At 33.5% G+C, this 24,108-nt stretch overlaps 3 protein-coding genes across 4 annotated transcripts; 2 read left to right on the top strand and 1 right to left on the bottom strand.

Annotated features, from left to right (window-relative positions):
- Positions 1 to 7,376: 7,376 nt before the first annotated feature.
- LOC105769597 (uncharacterized protein At4g37920) lies at positions 7,377 to 10,767 on the bottom strand. Its single transcript, XM_012590336.2, has 6 exons — positions 10,521 to 10,767; positions 9,750 to 10,168; positions 9,255 to 9,423; positions 8,795 to 9,039; positions 8,183 to 8,370; positions 7,377 to 7,892 (listed from the first exon to the last, which is right to left on the bottom strand). Exons 1-6 carry the CDS (start codon positions 10,675 to 10,677, stop codon positions 7,733 to 7,735), a joined length of 1,338 nt encoding a protein of 445 aa, XP_012445790.1. The 5' UTR covers positions 10,678 to 10,767; the 3' UTR covers positions 7,377 to 7,732.
- Positions 10,768 to 10,833: 66 nt separating this feature from the next.
- LOC105769596 (pentatricopeptide repeat-containing protein At4g18520, chloroplastic) lies at positions 10,834 to 13,316 on the top strand. The gene has a single exon (XM_012590335.2). It carries the CDS (start codon positions 10,968 to 10,970, stop codon positions 12,828 to 12,830), a length of 1,863 nt encoding a protein of 620 aa, XP_012445789.2. The 5' UTR covers positions 10,834 to 10,967; the 3' UTR covers positions 12,831 to 13,316.
- Positions 13,317 to 14,621: 1,305 nt separating this feature from the next.
- LOC105769593 (uncharacterized) lies at positions 14,622 to 20,053 on the top strand. 2 transcript variants are annotated; one of them, XM_012590331.2, is made up of 7 exons: positions 14,622 to 14,825; positions 15,606 to 16,782; positions 17,410 to 17,465; positions 17,558 to 17,791; positions 17,897 to 18,188; positions 18,650 to 18,846; positions 19,737 to 20,053. In XM_012590331.2, the coding sequence occupies exons 2-7, from the start codon at positions 15,649 to 15,651 to the stop codon at positions 19,888 to 19,890; spliced, it is 2,067 nt and encodes a 688-aa protein (XP_012445785.1). In that variant the 5' UTR covers positions 14,622 to 14,825; positions 15,606 to 15,648; the 3' UTR covers positions 19,891 to 20,053. The 2 variants fall into 2 exon arrangements, with proteins under 2 accessions (XP_012445785.1, XP_012445784.1); XM_012590330.2 differs by having other exon boundaries at positions 14,623 to 14,825; positions 15,519 to 16,782.
- Positions 20,054 to 24,108: the final 4,055 nt, after the last annotated feature.

The following is a 24,108-nucleotide window of genomic DNA, read 5'->3' as shown; positions in this document are numbered from 1 at the left end:
CATTTGTATTTTTCTAATAAAATAATATTTAAAAAGTAAATTCATGTAATTATTTTAAATAACATAATGGTTCAATATTATTGTGAACTAATTTTTTAAATTTATAAGAAAATTGATATAGATGAAAAACATATTGATGGCTTAATTTTTCATTTAAATAAAAGATTTTAATAACTATTAGAGTAATAAATAAAAATAAAATATTATTTGATATATTATAATATTTTTTAGTGAACCGAATTATAAATTAAGAGGAATTATATCAACAAAGCTTGAACATGAATTATTTATTAATAAAACTACTATTTGACATAAATATAACCACAACAATTATAGTTATTTATTCATTTGATAAATGTTTCTTTTACGGTCTATGTTTAGATCAAGGTGATAGTTTTATTTTTTCATTATCCTCTGTACATTAGTACAATTGTATTTGAATTGAACACATATCTTACAATTAATTTTAATTTAACCATTGCAATATTCAATGTGGTTGATACCATAAATCTCTCTAACACAATTATTGTTGGTTTTACGTGAAAGCTAAAATGAGAAATCTCGACCAAAAATTAAAATTTTTGAAAAGAAATGGTGAACTCAAAAGACGAGTTTTAAAAAAACAGTTTCCGAAGTAAACATGTAGGGGTTTCGATTGAATTGTGTTTTACATGGTTAGTTTATTGAGTTATGAGGTAAATAAAAAGAAAAAAATAATTTAATGTTAAAAAATATTTGTTAATCTCTGCTTACCATATTCTAAATTGGAAGGTTGAAAGGTCGTATTAGTTTTCTTTTAGAAAGAATGATTTGTGGTTAAAAACTTTTTAATGTTAATAAACGTGGAAATTAGGGTCCATGTATAAACATTTTACTTAAAATGAAGTAAAAAATATGGTAAACGAAATGGAAATACAGATACGCAATCTCAAGACAATAAAATACCACTTTATTCTAAAGTGCTAAACCATTCCTCGGTCACCAAAAAACTTTATTCAAATTTCCAAGCTATTAAATAGATTTAAGAATGAAATAATCTTGAATAAAATCACACTAAAATCCTAATTTAATATTGGTAACTAAATTTAAATTAATATCTAACCATTCGATCAACTCAAAACTGAGAATATATAGATTTCACTCTTCCCTCCCCATTCTCCCGTATCAACGTGGACCCGAAGTATATATATTATTTTTAAGGACAGTTGAGGCTCAAATTCCTTTAGGGAGATAGATCCTATAGCCTACTTACCCTCTTTGACTAACATTGATGGTGAGAAAAACTAGGGAAGAGATTGCTATCCAAATTTAATTATTTTAATAAATAAAAAACTCCACTTTGGGATTCCTATTCCCACTATAGAGTGGCTTTTAGCCCCTTCTCATCCCCTAAAAGAGGGAGCATTTTAAAGTTCTATAAATAAATAAACTTACTATCTTCCTCAAAACCCCATCAACTTAGCATTTATAGTAATGTAATGCTAGTACTAGTGCTTTGTAGGCCTTAGGCTTTAGAATGATAAAAATAAAAATAAAGGAATCAATTGAAAGCTATTTAGGGGGCATCCTCTCTCTTTTCATGATTATGGTTTTGATTTAGTAGAATTTCTTTTCTTTTTCTTTCCTCCTTTGCATTGCCAAATTGATTAAGGACCTTACTCATCATGTGCTAAATGGGAGCATGCCACATGTTGTAAATCTAATAATACCATGAATCAAGTTGAACTAATTTCAAAGAATACCAATTTTGAAACTTTATTTTGTTAAATAAATTGATTCAAATTTAATCCAATTGGAGTGAATCATGTGCATTGATAGATAACTAATTGATAGACACAGCTATAGTATAGCTGCAATCTTCGTTTTGATGTTTAAAGTATGTTGAATGCATGCAATTCACCAACTCAACTGAGTCCATTTTGTGGAAAAGTAAACCCTTTGTCAGGCAAAGCCATTCTTCTACAGATCATGAAATGGGAACGGTTAGATCATTGAAACAGCCCATTGACTTTAATGGACACCCATTTTCATGTATATTATCTTTATTTGGATATTGTCCTTTTCTTGAGCTGTTATGTGATAATGGCCTCCATGAATATTCTTTCATGCTTGACAATCCCCTTCAAAGTTCGCCAGCTGTTTTAGGTACACACAATTAAAGGAAGGGAAAAAAATTAGTGGCATTAATTAAACTATAAGGATGTGTTTTGATTCTTTTCATTGTATTTAATGTTGATTACGGTTTAACACTTGTCTGAATATTGATTATGGTCTAAGTTGGAGAGGGACCATTGTCCAAGATTTTATGGTTTGGGGAGTTATGGTGCCATTGCCCACCTGCCATGGTCCAGCAAAGGCTGTAAAGCCATGAATTCTAAGCTGAAATTCCATCAATAACCAAGAAAAGTGGGGTAGGGTGATCTTTACAATTAAAAGCTTTTATCATTGAAGGGGGGGAAGCAAAGCAAAGAAAAGAAAGGCTAGAGAATAATTTTTATTGGCTTAGGGGGTAGGGTGATCTTTACAGTTAAAAACTTGTGCAGAATTACAAATGCAAAGCTATAGATTGGAGCCAATAAGGAAGAAAAGATAGTATGGGATTGTTGGAAAGCATTGCGACTTGGTGGTCTAACAGCAGGGTTAGGGGAAGCTTAGGGGGGCGGCCATTGTAGTTCAAAGCTGCATGTAATCATGTTCAGTGATTTTGAATATCTCATGCTGTATTGATGTGATCAAACTTTATGGAATTAAGGTCCATTTTTGGGTGATAATTAGTATGATTTCGTTTCTTATTTCTTGTTTGTTTTATTAAAATAAATTTTAATATGATAATACGGATCATTTATTTCATATGGTACTTCAGTTTTAAAGAGAGAGTATGGAGCAGACTTGTCGGCCAATGTTAGTAGTAAAAACTAAAACATGGTCGAAAGCACGCTCGATGGCATTCCGTAAATCATAATTCTGGTCCGCCAACTTAGCTATTGGGCCAGCCCAACGGCACCCGTACCACATTTCAATTCTGCACCGGCCTATGTTAACTGCGCAATGAAAGTACCGTAATTTTGCGCTGCCTGTGTGTCACATGGGGAAGCTCAGCATTTTGTGTTAGGGGAATTAAAACGGATACCGCAGCTCTTCACGAGGATTTCGACTTGTTCTTCAAATCAGCCACCACAACTTGAATCAATTCTCCATCATGAGAAACAAATAAATGAACTTATATAATAATTAATTTACCTTTTCTTCATAAATTACTTAAAATAAATGAATGAAAAACCTAACTATTACTTCAATATTCTCAAAAAAGGAAAAAAAGAAGCAGCCCCAGATAGGATGAAAAAGGCATCAATAATAGACTATTAATGGAATCCGATTCCAAAATCCGAACCACCCAAAGAAAATAGTAATAAATAAACAAAAACTTGTTCATTTCTCCTGTTTTGAATTTTGAAGGTATTTTTTTCTTCTTCTTTTTTCTCCCATGTGTTTCATCACCCTTAAACATTGACTCAAAAACCACTAATGTTTTTGTAGCAAAAAACAAGTGTTGGATCTAAACAAACATCGTCCCCTTTGTCTTTCTCTTTTTAGAAACTTTTCCTTTCCTATACTTTCAACCGCCCCTTCCCACTCTTAACTTTGTCTTGTTTTCTTTCTTACATTTTCCTCCCATTTCCCGGAAAATTTTTCCGAGCTCCCTAGAATTTCTCAGGTATGCAGCTTGTTTTTTTTTTTTTTTGTCGTTTTCTTTTAACTAACGTTAACTGTTTAATATGCTATCCTCTATCTCTTGTCTTATTGTATTTTTTCTTTCATAATTTCGAACCAAACTCTGTAGATCTGACGGCTGAGATGACAGGTATCAGATCTAACGGTGCTATGGTTGATTGATGTTATTGTTTTTTGTCCCTAGGTTTAATTTTTTCTTCCCTTGTGCCGTACAAATGGAGACCAAAGAAGGTTATGGCGAATTGATGGTTAAGTTTAACCATGGTTTGCTAATGCGTGCGTGGTGGGGAACCGTACTCACCCTACTCGCCTCCTCTACGTTTCAAGCTCTTGCTTTTTCGCCTCAAGTAAGGGTTGGTTCTTTTTAGGTTTCTATTTTTATTTTTTATTTTTGGTGATTGCTAACTTGCGCTGCTGGTGTGGGTGAAGCGTACAATGTGCGGAACTGAAATAGAAAACATAGATTCTGTTTTACGTAAAATTATGTTGAGTTCCGGGGATTTGATTCCTTGTCGGCCCACCAATATATATAAATATTAAATAAAGCGTGCAAACCTCCCCCAATAAAAAATGGGTAGGACCATGCTCACAGTTCCTCAATTCCTATTTGGACTCACGTACAGTGAGTTTATTATATTATTTCTTATTTTAAATTTGTATAATTAGTAATTATTAATATATTTAAAATACAAAATTTAAATCTTGATTAGTATAACCTTAAATTTTAAATACTAAATCTTAAATCTAAAAATTAAATTTATATTTTATAAAATTATAAACTATAAATCTTGAATCCTAAAAGTCTATACCAACTTTAAACTTTAAACTTTAAAAGCTAAACCCTAACCTTACATTCTAAACCAAAACTAATCCAATGGCTAGAAATGGCTTGTAAGTCATAAAGGCTTTCATTAAAATATATTAATCCTTATTTATTAAGGGTTTATTTATAGATTTGCCTTTGAAAAATTGTCTAATAATTCAGTTTGAGTTTAATTATTTGTAATTATGCATATGTGGCATGTTTAGATAACCATTACTAAATTAAATGTAACTAGAACACCTCAACCACGCACTCCAATTCTTAGGAAAAGGGAGTATTAGAGTACTTATGCTGGTAATTACAAACAATCATACTAAAATCAAGTTATCTTATAACTTTTCAATTATGTCCTATATTATTTAAGTTTAAAAATTATTTTATATAATAATAGTATTTTAATTTAAAAAATATCTATAATTATATGTTATTTTACTAATCTTGTTAATAATTTAAAAATTTATTGATGAAAGATAATTTATCATACATTTTGATATACTAAATAATTAACTAAATTACATAGTATTTATTATAAAATATTTATACTAATTTTAACTAATTGCATAATATTTATTATTAATTATTAATATTTGGGCAAAAACCATTTGATTATAAAAAGTATATGCTTAATGTCAAAGAATAGCCCATGTATAGAATGTTTTTTTTGTTAATTTTATTAATGATCGTATTATCAAAATTTTTTTGGAATAACATATTATATATGATAATTTGATTTTAAGTTTTGTTATTTGTATAGTGGTTTTTTCTTAAGTATTATTCATAATTTTGATAATAATTAATATTCCTTTTTCATTTAGAATTTAAAATATGTAAATTTATAATTATAATTTATATTACCAAACAAGATATAGAGAATTACGACATAACTATACTCTTTGAGCCAAACAGGTATAGGGAATTAGAATTCCTTATAATTACGCGAGGGTATAATTGCTATCATAGTAATTTTCTAATTTGTAAAAGTACCACAAAACCCCTTGTACTACATAATGATTACATTTTAGCGTCTTTATTAAAAAATGAGCAAATTAGCTATTGTATGTTAGATGAATGAGCAAAACAACCCATTCGTTAAAATTTTTCTACTGTTAAATGTTTGTTTTAGTGTTTAGGTATAATAATAAATTTAGCCTCAACCTTTACACATTTATTCAATTTGATCCATACTCTTTTATTTGAAGTATATTAGAAAGTTTGAAACTAATAATGCTAGAGGATAATAAAAAAGGTCTTAGTAATAAATTTTAAAAATCAATTAAACCCTTTTAAAATTAAAAAATTATTTAAAAATATAAAATTATAAACAAAATTAATAAAAATTTTAAATTATAACTTTTATTAATAAATAACAATATCAACCTATTAAAATCTAACATTTATAAGATTTTTAAAAAAATTGACCCTACTCTTTTATTGAAACTAGAAACTTTTCGTAATCTAAGTTTAAGTTTAGAGATCAAATTGAAAAAGCTACCAAAATTTTAAACTAATATGAAAAAGATTTCAAGAAAAATTGCTAAGTTGAAGATCAAATGTAAGAAAAATTGCTAAGTTGAAGATTAAATGTAAGAAAAATTGGTTAGTCGAGTACCGATATAAGAAAAAACTCCCGATTCCTTTTTAAAGCAACTAAAATAATTTTGACACCAAAAACGATATATTTTTACTAATATTTTATTCGTGTATATAGAAAATGTTAACTTCACATTGAATTCAATTGCTTTATAGAATTAATTTAAAATTAGTATTCAGTGGTTTTAATTTTCTAATCTACTATTTGTTATTGTATATTGAAAAGTATTCATCTTTCTGTTCGTGGAGTTTAATATTTCAATGTAGTAGATTCAATAATTTGTCATAAATTAATATGCATGTAAGAAGAAACTTGGGTTGGGTTATGCATGACCATGGATGAAAAGCTAATTCCCGTTTTGGTCATTTTACAATGGGAGTATTTCGTTTTGTGGGGTTTGTAATTTGTTGGTTTCAATATATTTTCATGGTGTAATTGTCAAGCATACGTGATAATTAGATTAGATTGTTGTAATAGTGTCAGAATCTGGTTGAGCTGTTGATGGTAAACCCAGAAGGTGAAAAGCAAGAAAGTGATTTGGGTGGACATAGATGTGAAGCGGTAGTTGATGCTGAGGAAGATGGAGATGAAGACGAAGACGAAGACATTGATAATGATGGACCCGGAGAAGACGATGAAGAAGGAGACCCTTCTGATGGTGAAGATCATGGGAACAATTCCAATGACCAAAATGGCAACTCCAACAAGGAAATTGGTGGTGGAGAGGCTGATGGAGCAGGGGAAGAAGAGAACGGAGAGGAGGAAGAAGGTGAAAATGGGGATGATGAGCCGGAAGACGAGGATGAGGAGGACGGTGACGGTGACGACAATGAAGGCAATGATGATGAGGAAGAAAAAGAAACTGTAGAAGATGAAGAGCCTGAAAATGAAGACGAAGACGAAGATGAAGAAGAATCGATTCAGCCACCAAAGAAGAGGAAGAAGTAATCATTTACAGATTCTAGACTTTTTTTCGGTGTTCAACTTCAATAATTCAAGCCTAAGTTTCCTAAGAATTAAGAACTGACCACAGTTTTTACCTAAACTTATAACATGTGGGACAAGTCACGAGAGTTAATGGCTTCTAATTTAGTTCATAAATGCTCTTTACAGAGAACTTTGAACCTTTATAATTTTGTGTTACTTTATTAGAAAAAATGAAATCGCATTATGGCAATTAATTTTATTGAAATATTGTTAAATTAATATTTAATATGAAATCAAGGAATATTTGCCAGTAATTCATATAACATCTAATTAACAAGCTCTAATATTAAGAAAAAGAAAAGAAAATTATGGGACCACAACAAGATCAATCTCTGCAGGAGATCATTGGCACCTTGTATGTTTGAACATTCACACCTAAAAACTATTCTTCTTCTATTGCCAATTTTTGTTGTGAAGTAACTCTACTTTGATGCTCTCGGGTACGGGCAGTATTACTGCTCGAGCTATGAACCAACCCGAAATTTAGAGTTATCACACCTATATATATTCAGATTCTCAAGCAAGGCAGAGATTAAAGATTATGATTTCTGGACCAAAAAATATACGTAAAGCTATTCAAAGTACGACTTAGCTCCATGTCACATGAAGTTTTTCTCCACAATCTTTATTAACTCCCCCAGCTTTTCGATTATCTTCGGATTCATCAAATCTCTAGCTTCCCTTAAGAGAGTGCCTTCATGGCTGAAATTATAAGCATCCACCACAGCTCTCATCATGGTATGAAGCTTCTCCGGAGTCCTAAAATTTCATTACAATGAGTTAAATGAAGGAAAAAACTTACGCGCAAAAGAGGATGACACAAAATTTAAACGATGTTTGGTTTAGGCAAATAGCAGGACACCAGAGTAACTATCAAATCCTTTCCTGGGATAACTACCAACCCAACTCATCATTTGCACCTGAAACTATAAAAAGCAGGACCTGGAAGGCTGGATGATTGACTTGGAAGATTAAGCCAATGCATTGCAAGCCTAATTCCTAGATGGTACTAAATTCTGACAAAAATCAAGTCAGAGCAAAAGACATACGTGTAAAGGTTGTCCATATCGCTCCCTTCAAGTTCTTCTCCAGGTGTAAAGGCATCATTTAGGGCACACAGTCGCTCCTCAGGATCCTCAATTGTAAGAAGGTACTTCACAATCCTAATCTCTTTTGGAAGGAGCCTCTGTAGATTACCTCTAGCAGTCATATACAAGTGGTATAATATGTCTTTTACCTGCAATTGAGATGATAACTTGGTAAGACATCTTACAGCAGCACTCCAAAACATAGGAATTTATCATAAAGTTAATTTTTTTTTCTAAAACCATCGGCTGATGGTGCTTAAATTAGCAATCCTACTGAAAATTTTAATGCTTATCCAAAGGAACACATCAGTTGGCTTCCCCACAAATGACTCTATGGTTGTACTTCCTAAAATTAGTTCCGCTCTTTACTAGAATGCCAAAATGAATAATCCCTTTTCCCTTCATCCCCAACCTAGTAATCATTCCATTAATTTATAAGAATATCATCATAGGGTTCTTCTAGGTGCAGTCACCCTGAGTCACAAAACAAGAACTACATCTGGTTGACCACCGCATCATGCGATTTATAGAGCAGGTGGATGGCTTTTTCCTCCCTGAAGTCAGCAACAGTACCTCATCTTTCGTCATGTTAGATTCCTTGGCAGCTGACCAAGCTTTAGTGATCATTAGCACCAATGCTGAGTCAAGTTGGTTTTTCTCAGCCAAACTATCAATCTTCCGGCAAGCAACATCTAGAGAAGGTGAATTGATGATATCTTGGAATTTCAACTCTGCTGCATTAAGTGCCTCAACGTTTTCAGCAGCAGTATCGTAAGCTTGTACAGCAGCCAAGCAAGTATTCCCAAGCTTTGCTAGAGCTGTCAAGTATAAACAAATAAATGAAGGAATAAGCTCAGGAAGGCACATGGTTAACAAGTATATGAACTAAATGTTCTGATCTCAAGCCATGCAACTCACCACACAGCTTATTTTGTTAGGCATATAGTTTAAACTGGCACACGATACTAAACATTCATACTAATAATTATCAATATGGTTTTGATAATTAAATTATTTGATCATACTGCCTTACCATTTTGTTCAGTTGGATTGTCATAATATGATTCTGCTACAGTATGGATATGCACAAAGAATTCTTTTGTAAAATCTTTACGACGTCTAGCAACCATTTCACTAATCTCAGATGGTGAACCCTTGATCACTTCAAGAAGTTCGTTGTGTCTTTGAATATCTTCATCAATCTGTATAACGAGAATCACCATGACATCAGCATGAACTTGAAAATAAGAACAGTATGCATCAGACATGCCTCAACTATTAAAGCCATATTACTAACATGCCATCCAAAGAGTATAAGAAATTCGATTCCTAGGAATCTTCACTGCACATGGATCTGTTCAGCATGTCAGCATCATAAAAGCAGGTAGATTTCTCTCCCTTGTTCGTACTCTCTCTATAATCAATCTCGAATTAATCATGAGCAGCTAGACAATTCTCCAGATTCAATATCTCATACAACAAACTGATATTGCTTGCAAAAGATTATAATTATAATCAAATAACCCACCTCTTTCAATTTCCTTCCAAGTCGAAGAAGCTTATGCTTCATTCCAGGATCACCTTCAACATCAGCTCGTTCCTGACAACGCTGAAAGAAATGAGGTCGGATGTTGTTCCATTCCTTACTGAAAGCAAGTAATCTTCTCCAATCAGTCGGCGTAGGCTTGTCAACCAAGAAAACCTCAATTAACTTGTCACATACTCTGATCATTTTAACGCTATCCATCCCCTCAACACTACCTTTATCACCATCATTTTCCCCATCTCTGGTCACCTCATCATTAATTAGCGAGGAACCAGCAGAATCTGAATCTGAAATCTTCTCTTCATCACAATTATTTGGCACCGCAGTTTTATCACCAACAACAGCCGCAAGAGAAAACCGCTGCTGCCCGCTTACCCGATTAATACACAATGCAGGATAACCTGCCCATGAGAACTATCTGTTAAAGACAAATGGCCTAAAAATAATATATGCATCTCTGCAAGCACCAAAGAAGCTCCTAACAAACAATGCTTTCCCAAATAATCATGCTAGAAGAAGTTCCCAATTTTCTTACTTTAAACGAAAAGGACTTTAAAAACAAACAAAAAGATAAAGCTAATCATCATAGAATACTTCAGCTATAGCACTTAATTATTATTAATGTATTCAATTCCAGGTTGAACCATTATTTACGCAGGAAGGCAGCGCGGGAAAGAGAGATAAATACAGTGAATAAAACGCTAAATTAATAACCTTTAGCTGCAAATTATTAGGTAAAAAAGAGTAACTTACTTAAGAACTTTGAAGACAAACAACGAATCCGAGATGAGTTTGAACTTTTACAGGAAGGAAGTAAAGCTAAAGAAGATTCAAATTTTGTGGCTTTAGAAGATTTTAATCTCACTGGAAATATAGAACAAGCTTGAAAACTTGCACAAGCCAATTCCATGGAAAGAAAAAGACTAAATTTTTTTTTGTAAGTTTATAGCAGGAAGAAATTTACGAAGGTTTTTGGCAGCGGGTTCTAGAATAAGGTTTTAGAGACCGGCAAAGAAGTGATATTGTGAAGAGGTTGCAACCTACAAGACGATGTCGTTTTGCTGGCTTAGTGGCAAAATGGTCTTTTACCTGATCGAGTTTTTGAAAGCCTCAGGATTTAACAAAAACAAGAGCTTAAACTTCGGGAAACTGGGTTCTGTTTTCCGCGGGGAGTTTTGAAGAAATCCAAAGATATAGCCGATGCTTTCGTTAACGGTGATTTCACCCCAAGTGACGCACTTTCAATGGCCTTCCTTTTTCACTATTCAAAGTCCATCATTTCATTATTCGAATTCCAGAAACGAGTCCAGACCAAGAATCACCAAAAACCCACCCCAATTTTCTTGTTTTTCTTCCAAAGATTCATGTTTTCTACCCGAATTCGATGATTTAACCAGTATTTCAACTTACCATGAAGACCCAGATGCTGGTTTTAGGGATAGAACCCCACCGTCGGTTAGTCGAAATGTCGGTTCTGATGAGCTGGCAGCTTTGCTTCAATCTTGTAGCAATGGTAGACAAGTTAGGAGAGTCCATGCGGTTGTTTTGAAGCGTTTAGGGAACCCAGTGACCTATGTTGAGAATAATTTGTTAAGTTCGTATTTAAAATTTGGGACGCTGGTGGAAGCTCGAAAGGTGTTTGATAATATGGCTGAAAGAAATGTCGTCAGTTGGACAGCAATGATTAATGGGTACTCCAAATTGGGTTTTGATGATGAAGCTTTGAGGTTGTTTTGGGATTCGATATCATGTGGGGTTCAAGGGAACAGGAAGATGCTTGTTTGTTTGATGAATTTGTGTAGTAGGCGGGCGGATTTTGAATTAGGCAGACAAATTCATGGGTGTATCCTGAAAGCGAACTGTAGGAACTTGATTGTGGATAGTGCTGTTACTTATTTTTATGCACAATGTGGGGAGTTGTCAAGGGCTTTTCAAGTGTTTCATGGGATGGCAGAGAAGGATGTGGTTTGTTGGACAGCTATGATAACTGCTTGCTCCCAACAAGGATATGCGGAGGAGGCTTTCTCGTTGTTTTCGAGAATGCTAAGTGATGGTTTTTGGCCTAATGAGTTCACCGTTTGCAGTGTTTTGAAGGCTTGTGGAGAGCAAAAGGCATTGAGACCAGGTAGACAATTACATGGTGCCATAATAAAAAAGATGTTCAAAAATGATGTTTTCTTAGGGTCTTCTCTTGTGGACATGTATGCAAAATGCGGGGAGATATTAGATGCTAGGATTGTGTTTAATGGGATGAGTAGTAGAAATACGGTTACCTGGACTTCTATTATAGCAGGGTATGCTAGGAAGGGTCTCGGTGAGGATGCCATTAGTCTTTTTCGAGTAATGAAGAGACGAAATATAATTGCTAATAACTTGACCATCGTTAGCATACTCAGGGCTTGTGGTTCAGTTGTGGATTTACTTATGGGCAAGGAAGTCCACGCACAAATAGTAAAAAAATCTATCCAAACGAATATGTACATAGGAAGCACTCTAGTATGGTTCTATTGTAAATGTGGGGAGTACGATATTGCCTCCAAAGTCCTTCAACAGATGCCGCTGAGGGATGTTGTCTCGTGGACTGCCATGATTTCTGGCTGTGCAAGCGTAGGGCATGAGGCTGAGGCTCTTGATATTTTGAAAGAAATGATGGAGGAGGGTGTAGAACCTAACTCTTTTACCTATTCTTCAGCTTTGAAAGCATGTGCTAAGCTTGGAGCTATTACAAAAGGGAAGTTAATTCACTCCTTCGCAAATAAAACTCCTGCCTTTTCTAATGTCTTTGTGGGCAGTGCATTGATCCATATGTATGCGAAATGCGGTTTTGTAGCGGAGGCTTCTCGTGTTTTTGACAGCATGCCAGAAAGGAATTTGGTTTCGTGGAAGGCCATGATCATGGGTTATGCAAGAAACGGGCTATGTCGAGAAGCTTTGCAACTCATGTATCGGATGGAAGCAGAAGGTTTTGAGGTGGATGATTACATCCTCGCTACGGTTCTTAGTGCATGCGGAGATATTGAATTGGATGAAGGTCCTTCATCGGAAATATTACTGGTGACCTAATTGTCTTAGGCATGGAGTTGCAATTGTCAAAATTATTTCTTTTCACTGCAGCGTATATGTGTCATATATGCGATGGACAAGGAAAAATAACAGTTAAAAAAAAGATCGCTATGCTGTTATCCAGTTACGCCATTGCCTTTCCCTATTGTATTAAGAAAGGCATGCCGGTTCTGTTCCTTCCAAGCTTCAAAAAATGTCACAAGCTTTTCTATCATGCTGTGCTGAGCACTGAATATCACTCCGGCAACAGGTACATATAGGTAGTTATGTTCTTTGTAAACACCATGTAAATCTAGTTCATACTCACAAACTTTAAAAAAAAAGGAAAGAAAGAAAGATGATGTCTTGCTTATCCTTATTGTCTGTGCTGCTCTTATTTGTCATGTTAAATAACTTTTCCCCTGGGCGAACCCGTGCATCTTCCTTCGTTTTCGTACGAATTTTGAATTATTAAATACGAGTAGAAATCAAGTATCTGTTCTCCTTCGTTTATAAGTTATAACATTACTGCATTGGAATACCTCTTCATGGGCCAATGTTAAGCAGTCTGCTTTTTCATGTAATCGTCACATGCAATGCCTGGAAAACGGATAGGAACATGTCATGCAGCCATTGCAGTCAACGTGTTTGACAAGATATTTACAATCTACAGCTTCATATTGCTTGGTAAATCCAATCCGTTCGTATAATCCAAAGAAGACGTGTTAATAAACTTAAAACGTTTGCATGATATGTGTCGTTGTCCTTGAAAGCTTCCACAACATGAAAGCAGTAAAATACGCAACAACTCAAAATCAAAAGTTGTGCTATAGTTTTCAACGAGTTGAATAACGATTAGTATTAGTATTTTATAGTTTATTAAATCCATTGATAGTGTTTTACATTTGAATTTTTATTAAAACATTTAATATATGTACAATTCCATATTACATTAAATAAATTTTATTATGTTTACGCAATTGAATGAAGGGTATATTACACCCACTGTCACTAAGCTGTTAGAAAATTTACATTTTGGTTACTTAACTTTTAAAATTTTTAAAATGGTTATTAAACTATTTAGAACTTTTCATTTACTTCACTAAACTATTCGAAAATTCTTATTTAAGTTACTGAGCTATTAAGGTTTTTTTTTTTTTTTTAAAGTTCGGCTAGTGAACTTCAAGTGACAATTCGATGATTAGTATAGTGGATCAGTACCCTTCGACAAGTAGAAGAACATGCTTTAGATTCAAGTTAATTTGACAATTAATTTCAGATATCGAAGAAGAAAGCTACTTGGAATTTGGTCTGTAAAAAATTGAACTGTAAAAGAGAATATTAATGAGAGTTTTCGATTATGCAAGCAATGTGAATAAAGAAGGCTATATAGTGACCATTTTAACAGTCTAATGCTTTGAATGAAAAATTTTGAATAGTTTAATTTTATAAAATTTTAAAGTTAAGTAATGGAAAAGTAAAATTAGTTTTCTAATCTTATATATAACTTAGACTTGAGAGAGTCAAGCAAGGACCTTGGCTTCCCTTGATTCCATCGAATTACATTATATTATTAACAATTGTTTTACTAAAATAATATTATATTTGATTTAGCAATTTAGTCATCTTAATTCTTCCTCAATTTTAAAAAGTGGAACCAATAAGGGATGGTTTGGAAAGAAATCAAAAGTATTGGGTGTCCAAAATAAAGAAATAGGATAAGGGGGTCCTTAAGTCTAAAAAGACAAAAGAAAGATAGGCCCACGGATTTCCCGCTTGTCCCGACCGCCCGCCTCTGCTTCTGAAAATCATCCACCCCTCCATTAGTTGACGATTCTTTCCTTTTCAATTTTCAATTATAAGTTTCCTTTCAAAACATTAATACACAAAATTTGTAACTCCAAAGTTGATATATATATTTAACTTAAATCTTTCTTTTTTGGTTCTGTAACTCTCTCCAGATCTTTTTTTCTTTTCTTTTATATTCACTGTTTTTTCTTCACTCTCTCTGGATCTGTAAGCTCTCTCTCTCTCTCTCTCTCTCTTATTTTCAGTTTTCATACTTCCCGTTATGATTAACTTGCAAAAATCCTATCGATAATTTTTTCAGGGTTTATTATTATTATTATTATTTTGGAGATTAAGTTGTGTGGTAATTAAATGAAAACTTGATCAAGTGTTCAGGACTTAAAGATTTAATCTTTTTTGTTATTTAATTTTGGTCACAGATTCATTTCTCTGCTATTTTTTTTCTTTGACTTTCATTGTTCATAATATTACTACTTCTTACATCATGGAGGATTTAGGTTGACCGTTTCGTTTGACTAGGAATGGTCGAAAACTAAAGCTTCACGGCTTGACTTGCCGGGTCACATCTAGTGCTTTGAAACAGTTTCTTATTATGGATTTCATCTAGTGTTTTGGTTTAATATACTGGATTATGTTCATATTTCTGAAAATCAATGAATAAGAGCCTATAGACCCAAATTTAGATACAGATTATTTTGTTCCCTTTTTTGTTACATATTTCCTGTTTAAATAGCTAAAGAGTGAAAAATCGAGATCCTATTGTTTGTTAGGCAGTTTTGAAATGGATGTCTACTTTCAAATATGACTCTGTTTATGAAAGTATAAGAGTCTTATATTCATTTTTCATCCGTAGTGGAATTGGTCTTCTGTTGAATTTGTCTATATGTAATGTCCTTGCAGGAACCTGGGAAGAGATCCTTGATGAAAAAGTTTAAGGGCCATGTTTTCACAAGTTGAATGACAATATTTATGTTTTTCTGACATTAGGGAAGAGGGTAACTCCAGTTACAAAAATATAACAGATCCTCCCATGGATGAAAAACCAGAGGGACATACTGATGGTATTCACAAAGAAGATCAAGGAAAACCTGTGGAGGTGGAGGAGATGCATAGTCTGAACATCAGCAAGGACGATGTTAATAAGTTAGAGGACGGTAATAAAGAAGACAAAGATGACAAACATGTTGAACAAGGTGACAGGATGAATAAGGATGGGGATTTGGATTCCAAAGCTCAAGAAGAAGTGAACGAAACTACAAGAGAAGATCTTGCTGAGGAGGAGCAAGAACCAGTCTTCGATGGAACAGAGGTTCCTGGGATGCAGGCTAATCGGAGTTCATCAACTCGTTCCTTGGATCCTGATCCAGAGGAAGAGGGGTCTGTGTGGCCTGAGAAAGCAGTGGCACTTAAGAATTTTGTTAAGGAAAAGGGTGCTGCAGTGACCAGTGTCCTGCGTCGGCTTTCTTTAAAAAGAGATGGAGTTGAACAGGCTAATGTTGATGTAGATAAGGACACTTCAGATTCTGCTAAACTTGGGGAGCAAGCTGCAATGTCTCCAAGGACTGCAGAAAGATCTGCTTGGAATCCCTTAAACTACATTAAGGTGTCACGTGATACTGATTCAGAAAGCAAAGCCGAGCAGGGGAAGAATATCATTGAAGAATCACTTCTACCTATTGCCACAAAAGGAAGAATTATATTGTATACAAGGTTAGGATGCCGAGATTGTAGAGAAGCTAGGTTATTTCTGCAAAGAAAAAGGCTTAGATATGTTGAGATCAACATTGATGTATACCCCAGTAGAAAGTTGGAGATAGAGAAGGTCTCTGGATCTTGTGCCGTTCCTAAGGTCATCTTGAATGAAGTATTGATTGGGGGCTTGAGTGAACTAAAAGGCTTAGATGAGTCTGGCAAGCTTGATGAGAAGATTGATTTTTTTATTTCTGAAGCACCGTCACCTGAAGCACCTTTACCACCTCTTCCTGGTGAAGATGATGTGTCCGATAATGGACCTGTTGATGAACTAGCTGTAATTGTTCAAAAAATGAAAGCAACTATTGTTGTGAAGGATCGGTTATACAAGATGCGCAGGTTCACTAATTGTTTTCTAGGTTCGGAAGCAGTAGATTTTCTATCTGAAGATCAGTACCTGGAAAGGGAAGAGGTTAGTTTGGATTTTTATTATGTTTTCCAAGACTGGTATAGTGAATTTTATGTGATACTTATATAATTCATGGTCTTTGTCAACTTTTAGTATTATTGTTTTCCTCCATATGGGGTTATGACCAAACGTTCCTGAATGAGATCACTCTTTCACTTGCTTCCTACGGCAAATGCAAAGTTAAAAATGATATATTCTCATGATAGTAGATGGCTTTCAGTTTAATCCTTGCATATTAAAAAATACTCTAGAGCCTACCTTTCACTGATATTATTCCAGTCTGATTAAAAGAAGCAACAGTGGACTTGATATTTTCCATGATAAGTAGGCATATTGCGGATGCCAATTTTATCTTTAGCATTAATTCTTATGATACCGCATCATAACAGTTTTCTGAAAGTAATAATACATATTGCTATTTTTAACTTGTCTCTTTTTTCTTTATTCTCTTGTTGTTCTGTTTTAAATGGGTGGATTTGATAGATTTTATCTGTTGTGTGATTTTTGGCTTTTCACTGGTAAAATCATAGTACCACTGCTTTTGAGTTAGAATTTGTGGTTTTGTGTGCTCTGTTTATACATGTTTAGATGCGGTTATGTATTTTTCTTTGTTCTTGCATTGTGGTACAGGCTGTTGAATTTGGGCAAAAGCTTGCCAGTGAGCACTTTTTCCGACATGTTCTTGAGTGAGTCCAACCTTCCCAGTTTATTTTGTTTTTGTGACCCTGTAATCTGTCGTAGAAAATCCTTATTTTTTTTCTGTGATGCTTTATAATAGTGAGAATCTTTTTGAGGATGGTGACCACTTGTATCGGTTCTTGGACCATGATCCTACTGTGTCGTCTCAATGTCACAACATTCCAAGGGGTATAATTGAACTGAAGCCAAAGCCCATTGCTGAAATTGCATCAAGGCTGAGGTTTTTGTCCTATGCTATTTTTGAAGCGTATGCATCAGAAGATGGAAGACATGTTGATTACAGAAGTATTCATGGAAGTGAGGAATTTGCAAGGTTTGATGCCTCTTAGTGTATGACATTGCTCACTCTAGTAACTTCAAAATTTTATGCATTTCTTTCAAATGCTCAAGTCTCCATTGTGAATGGAAAAAAATTTAGGTACTTAAGAATAGTTCAAGAGCTCCAAAGAGTAAAAGTTCAGGACATGCCAAGGGAGGAGAAGCTCGCTTTTTTCATAAATTTGTACAATATGATGGCTATCCATGCAATACTAGCGTGGGGTCATCCTGCTGGTCCATTGGAACGAAGGAAGCTGTTTGGAGACTTTAAGTATGTTGTTGGTGGGTGCACATATTCGCTTTCATCCATTCAGAATGGCATTTTAAGGGGCAATCAAAGGCCACCATACAATCTTATGAAACCATTTGGCGTAAAAGATAAACGATCACAGGTAAGACCATGGATAAAATTGATGCTTAATGTTTCATGATGATTCTAGCCACTGTTTTGGAGGTTAGCATTTCTGTGCTCACCTTATTACGTGGTTTACTGTTTTGTACCTTTTATTTGTTGGTGAAACTATGGAAATTAATTTAACCTTCAGAATTCTTTGCTCATTCCTAGAATTGGGTGTCCTTTTACTTTTTGCCATTGTTTCAGAAGGATGACCCAAAGGTTGTGCATATGAAGTGACCTTCCAATGCCCTACTGGGTTGTCGATTAGATTGACTTCACCATGCAGTTTTCTGCTGGGTAGTTAACTATGTTGACTTCAGGCTTGTAAGGGTGTAGCCTGAATAAGTTCTGTTAAAACATTTCATTATGGTACCGGAAAAAGAATTTCATCCTCAATAGTTGAATGCCTCGTGTGGAAATCCAACCTAGCTCATTCTGTGTTTTGTGTTTTTTCAGGTGGCTCTACCCTATCCCGAGCCTCTAATTCACTTTGCCCTGGTTTGCGGTACCCGGTCTGGGCCTGCTCTTCGATGCTACTCTCCTGGGAACATTGATAAAGAGCTGATGGATGCAGCACGGGATTTCTTAAGAGCTGGTGGCCTTATTGTTGATTTGAGTGGCAAGGTCGCATATGCTAGTAAGATCCTCAAATGGTAAGTTAATTTCAAGCACGTTCTTGGTGCACAAATTCGTATTTCTTCCTAGAGACCTTTATTTTATGTTCAGGAGACAAAATAAGTTTTTAAAATTTTCACTAGACACATGCGTTGCACGCTAACAGGCATATGCACAGCCACACTAACACGCACATGCATGCACTCCAAAACTCATTGGCTCATTGGCATAGGCACAAGGGAATTTAAAAAAATTGCTGTTTTCATTTTAGCTTATATAATCTAATCATACAGAAATTCTTAGTGGTAGAATTATGAAAGCTTGGGTTGCCTAAGTTGGATTCAGAAGCTATAGAAATGCAGGAAAACCATATATGGCACTTCAAGCCATGATTAGTGTAAATTACAGCACTAACAATGCTTAATTTTCTAGTCGCCTGTTGCACACTTCTGTAATAATAATAATGCTTTGTTTAAAAAGAAAATGAAAAAGGGAGTTACAAGAGAAATATAGGGATGGCAATTAGAAATATAGGGATGACAATATAGAGAAATACTGGTTGATAAAGATTTAATTGAAATATGACCTAAATGACATCAATGTTATTGTCTTATTTAACTTTTTGGTAAATTCAAAATTGAGTTGGTAATAGTGGGTAGCAGTTAGAACCTCCCATTATATGTAAATATAGTTCACTTCAAAGATCAGCAAAAGATATGCAAGATTACCGTAACCTTTGCACCAAACACCAAGCTGTAGTAAATTGATATACCTTCGAAGTAGAAAAAGATGGATGATGGAATGCAAATGCATATGCATATGCCTTCCTTGGTTAACCAGAGATTTACTAATTTAGTAAGCTTGATTCTCATATACTTTTTTTCTGGAAAAAATAACTTAATGTTGTTTGCTAATAATCCACAAACAGGTATAGTGTTGATTTTGGGAAGAATGAAGTAGAGGTATTGAAACATGCCTCAAATTACTTGGAGCCAACTGACTCAGAAGCTTTGCTGGAGATTATTGCTGATGCTCAGTTGAAGGTGATATACCAGCCATATGATTGGAGATTGAACTGCTAGCGTTTGATTACTTTTTCCTACTCTCACTTGACAGATTCCCCTGATTTACTGGAGTTATCTATTACTATGTCCTTTGAACTTGAATATACGTGCAGCTTTATGTCAGCCAGGTTACAGTTTTAATAAAATAAAATACCAAAGTGCCTTAAAAGGGTTTTTTTTTTTTTTTCTTGTCTCGTTGAATATTAAGAATTTCACTGTGATTACTTTTACCCATTCTTTTTGGGTCCTTTATTCACCTCATACATATGGTTCAGAATGGTGCCGTATAAACAATGAGATAATAAAAATGATGAAAAACAAATATAAATATTTTATGTGAAAAAGAAACCTAAATGTACTAAATGTACAAATTTAAACCTCCAAAACAAAGTCATAACTCGAGAATAAAATTATCTCCATAATTATTATAAAACTCTTTTCAAAACTCATATGTCTATATCTTGTCATCTACAAGAAAAGTTCTTGTTGATTGGTATATCAAAACAGGGAAACAATAGCTCTTTTAAGTAGACTTAGATTAGAGTTCTAATTATACCAAAATATTCCTGAAATAACTAGAGTCCAATTGGGAGAAAAAGTTTTGCTTGAAGTCAAAAACGCAATTGCTTACATGGAGAATACGTCGTGTCGTCTTGACGTTTCATGCATGCTCGTCACAACGTCGGCGCTGCCTTAAGTTGGGAGTTCGTCGCATTGTCTCGATGTCGAGCCTATTTTGGCCCTTCTTCAGTTGCTTGTTGATTCTCGTCTAAGGTGCCTCTAACGTGTTCGATAAATACGAGGCGTACCCCACATATATATTTTGGCATGGATATAGTGGTTGTGAGATTTATAATAAAGTACTCCAAAAGGTAATTGTTTAATCTTTTGTTTTATCAATACCCTTAAATCTCTAGTTAATTGTTTGAAGAAGGGCTCGACTAACTAAGGTTATAAATAAACAGTGTGTCCGACAAATAGTTAATTAATATTTTGGTTTCTATTTATTTATCAAGCTAAATAAATGGATATGAACAATATTTTAAAATTCATTTATTAAATTAATTGAACATGAACAAAATTTGTTCAGTTCATTTATGTTCATTTATCTAAAGTTTTTTAAAAACTTGTTTATTATTTATTTATTATATATTAATAAAATTATTATTTGTATGCTAATTTGATTTATTTGTAATATAATTATTAATATTATATTTGATTATTGTATAGATAAAAATAAGATATACATTTATTTATTGTTTATTATTCATTAATATTGTTCGTGAATATGTTCAATTATATGTTCATGAATATGTCCGTTTAACTTCAACCAACAAACGTGAGCATGCATAATTTTAAATAAACGAAGGCAAACTTGAAATTCTTAACAAATAAGAATCGAATACGAATAATTTTAAAATAAACAAACAAACATGAATAAAAATTTATTTATTCAAGCTCGATTCTTTTAAAGCTCTGTCAATTAAATCCGTTAATATCCCACTGATGAATATTTTTTCTTGTCTTGTCTTAAAACCAATTACAAATTGATGTCCTTTACCAATCAATGCTTAATATATATAAAATATAAATTCTAAACTTACAAATAATGAACAACATCTCAGTCATAGTACTGCTTAATTAGTGAGTTGCAGTTCAAGAGTTGGTTTAAGAGGCGCTGCAATATCTTTAAAATTAATGACAACAATTTGGCTTTTATACTATTAATAAATTAAACTATCCTTTATTAGTTTAAGTTAAACTTAATTAATCACTTCTTAGTGGATTCTCACATCATAATCCACTTTCCAACATGCTTTATAGATCAATTGCTTAACTGATTCCTTAACCAATTAAAATTCATAGTTAAAAACTTTTACGATTTAATTCTTTTTTTTAATTAACTATTTAAACACCAAAATTTTTGAACTAAACCTCAATTCATCTATTTAACAGCTTTGTAAATATTTATTAATAGTATTTACAGGCTCGATTTACAAAAATGAGGTTGTCACACCCTAAAATTGGCGGATCCGAGAAAAAGACGAATAGATGTGAAGGTTACCTGTTTTGGTGCACTATTGTAGTATAGTCTGCCACTTTTCAAAATTTTGACAAGTTAAATCCTGGCGCATAATGTATCCGCTCGTGGAGAATCTGAGGATTTCATCTTGGGATGTTTCTCAATTGAAAAGGAGTACGCCTCAGAATTTTGACTAAGCATGACATGCATATCAAGTGTATAAGAAAATTATGGAAGATTAGATTATTTTCAAAAGCACGCCTTATAAGAGTTACCGCCAAAAGTATGTTTGGTAACGTGATTGATTGGGAGTCAACTGAATGGATTGACTAGTCAAACTACATCTGTACCAGATTCTCTTTTATATTTTTCTCAATTTTTGTAGGGCATTTAAGGGACAATTTTTGTATGCATTCGACACTTGTCAAAATTTAATAAGAGGAACTAAGTTTATATATATGGTAAGAAGGGAACATGGAGATGGTTTTTTCTACCTTTCGTTCTATGCTCTGTTTCTTCTTTGTTAAACTTAAATATTCTCTTCTTCTTTGTTAAACTAGAAGCTAAGGTTTTTGGGTTAATCGGATGTTTCAACCTCCTGATAAGTTTGATAGCTCTGCATGTTATGATTTTGGAAGAGTAAGGATGTTAAGAGATATAAACAATTGGGTGTGAATAGGAGGCCCTGCATAGGGGTCGTCTGTAATTGTGATGTTAGTAAACTGTCTATAAATGCGATTTTAATGGAAGTTCCATAATCTTTTAAGCAATTGTTACTGCTGGTTTAGGTAGGATCATCGGAACATAAACTCTGAGTTGAAGTTTCAGGTGAGTCCCTAGCCTCAACTCTTGCATGTCATTTTAAATAGAATCTTCACATGATTGATGTTCATGTAATCGTGCATGTCTCCTAAAGTAACTGAACGAATGTGTGTGAGCCTCGTGAAGCATTTGCGTGATTGTAATGTTTTCTGGGAAACAATTATATGTTTGTACATGAAGCATATATAGTGTTGAATGAACATGTTGATGCGTGGTAAGCATGCATAGAAATATATTTCTTTTATGGGTATGACTGATGTAAAAGCCCATTTTCGGTAAAATCGGAACAGTGGTTTCAGGACCACAAATCTGATTTTAGAAAAAAATATTTTTATATTATTTTATGGTCTATAGTATGATAGTAATGTCGTATAAATAATTTCGTAAAGAAATTTTACCGATTACATGTTTAATTTGATAAATGACCAAATTGCACAAAGTGCAAAAGTTGAGTTCTAAATGCTAAAAGGATTAAATAGCTATGGAATTCAAAATTTGAGATCCTTATATGGAAATAGACCATTAAAAATGCTTAGTGTTTAAGGATGATGATTCATCCATGGAAAATAAAATAAAGAAAAGGATGAAATTGGAAAGTGAAATAATAAAAGATGATAAATGATAAAAAAATAAAAATATCATCATTTATATCATCTTTCCCAAATTAAAGCATGGAAACCCTAGCCATGGAAACCTAAGCTCAAGCCAACTTATTTTGCTTGATTAGGTAAGTATTCTTGCCCGTTTTTAATGATTTTTATATTTTCGAGATCGTAATAACTTAATCTAGCTATCTCGGGGATTAATTTGCAAAGTTATCAAGGTATAGGGTTTTCCATGGATGAACATAGATGAATTATGAAGTTTTATGGTAGAAAATGAAAGGTTGTTAATAGATAAACAACTTTTGTAAAGGGAATTTTGACGAAATTATGATTTAGGGACTAAATTGAAAAGATGTAAAATTCATGAAAAATTCTGAATTTTATGAAATATATGGGCTGTAAATTTTACATGTAAAAATCAGCTAGGCTTGGAATAAGGATTAAATTGCATGAATTTTATTTTTCGAGCCTAGGGACGAAATTATCATTAATTAAAAGTTTAGGGGTAAAATAGTAATTTTACCTAATATGTGAATTGAATTGAATTGAAATGAACATGAATTAATTTTAAATTCATTCATATAGATTCAGATAGATCAAATTCGGAGTCAGAACGAGGAAAAGAGAAAATGTCGGATTAGTAGATTATACGTACATGAACATTTGTCGAGGTAAGTTTGCGTAACTAAATTGTGTATATTTATATGCTTGAATTAAATGTTGTGTATGTGAATTGTATAAATGTCAAATATATGAAATTGGTTACATATCTGACAAAACCCGATA

Source organism: Gossypium raimondii, chromosome 5 (assembly GCF_025698545.1).
Source record: "Gossypium raimondii isolate GPD5lz chromosome 5, ASM2569854v1, whole genome shotgun sequence".
NCBI lineage: Eukaryota > Viridiplantae > Streptophyta > Magnoliopsida > Malvales > Malvaceae > Gossypium > Gossypium raimondii.
The sequence above is the reverse complement of the archived record's forward strand: the minus strand, read 5'-3'. Positions and strand labels throughout refer to the sequence as shown.

Bases quoted from the DNA above. Each gene is read 5' to 3' on its own strand.
- LOC105769597 (XM_012590336.2), bottom strand. From the start codon at position 10,677: ATGGAATTGGCTTGTGCAAGTTTTCAAGCTTGTTCTATATTTCCAGTG. The intron at 9,424-9,749 runs GTGGGTTATTTG...CTCGTTATACAG, and splicing joins TTGGAAGGAAATTGAAAGAG to ATTGATGAAGATATTCAAAG. The intron at 8,371-8,794 runs GTACTGTTGCTG...TCTCAATTGCAG, and splicing joins CTAACATGACGAAAGATGAG to GTAAAAGACATATTATACCA.
- LOC105769596 (XM_012590335.2), top strand. From the start codon at position 10,968: ATGCTTTCGTTAACGGTGATTTCACCCCAAGTGACGCACTTTCAATGG.
- LOC105769593 (XM_012590331.2), top strand. From the start codon at position 15,649: ATGGATGAAAAACCAGAGGGACATACTGATGGTATTCACAAAGAAGAT. The intron at 17,792-17,896 runs GTTTGATGCCTC...AAAAAAATTTAG, and splicing joins GGAAGTGAGGAATTTGCAAG to GTACTTAAGAATAGTTCAAG. The intron at 18,189-18,649 runs GTAAGACCATGG...GTGTTTTTTCAG, and splicing joins TAAAAGATAAACGATCACAG to GTGGCTCTACCCTATCCCGA.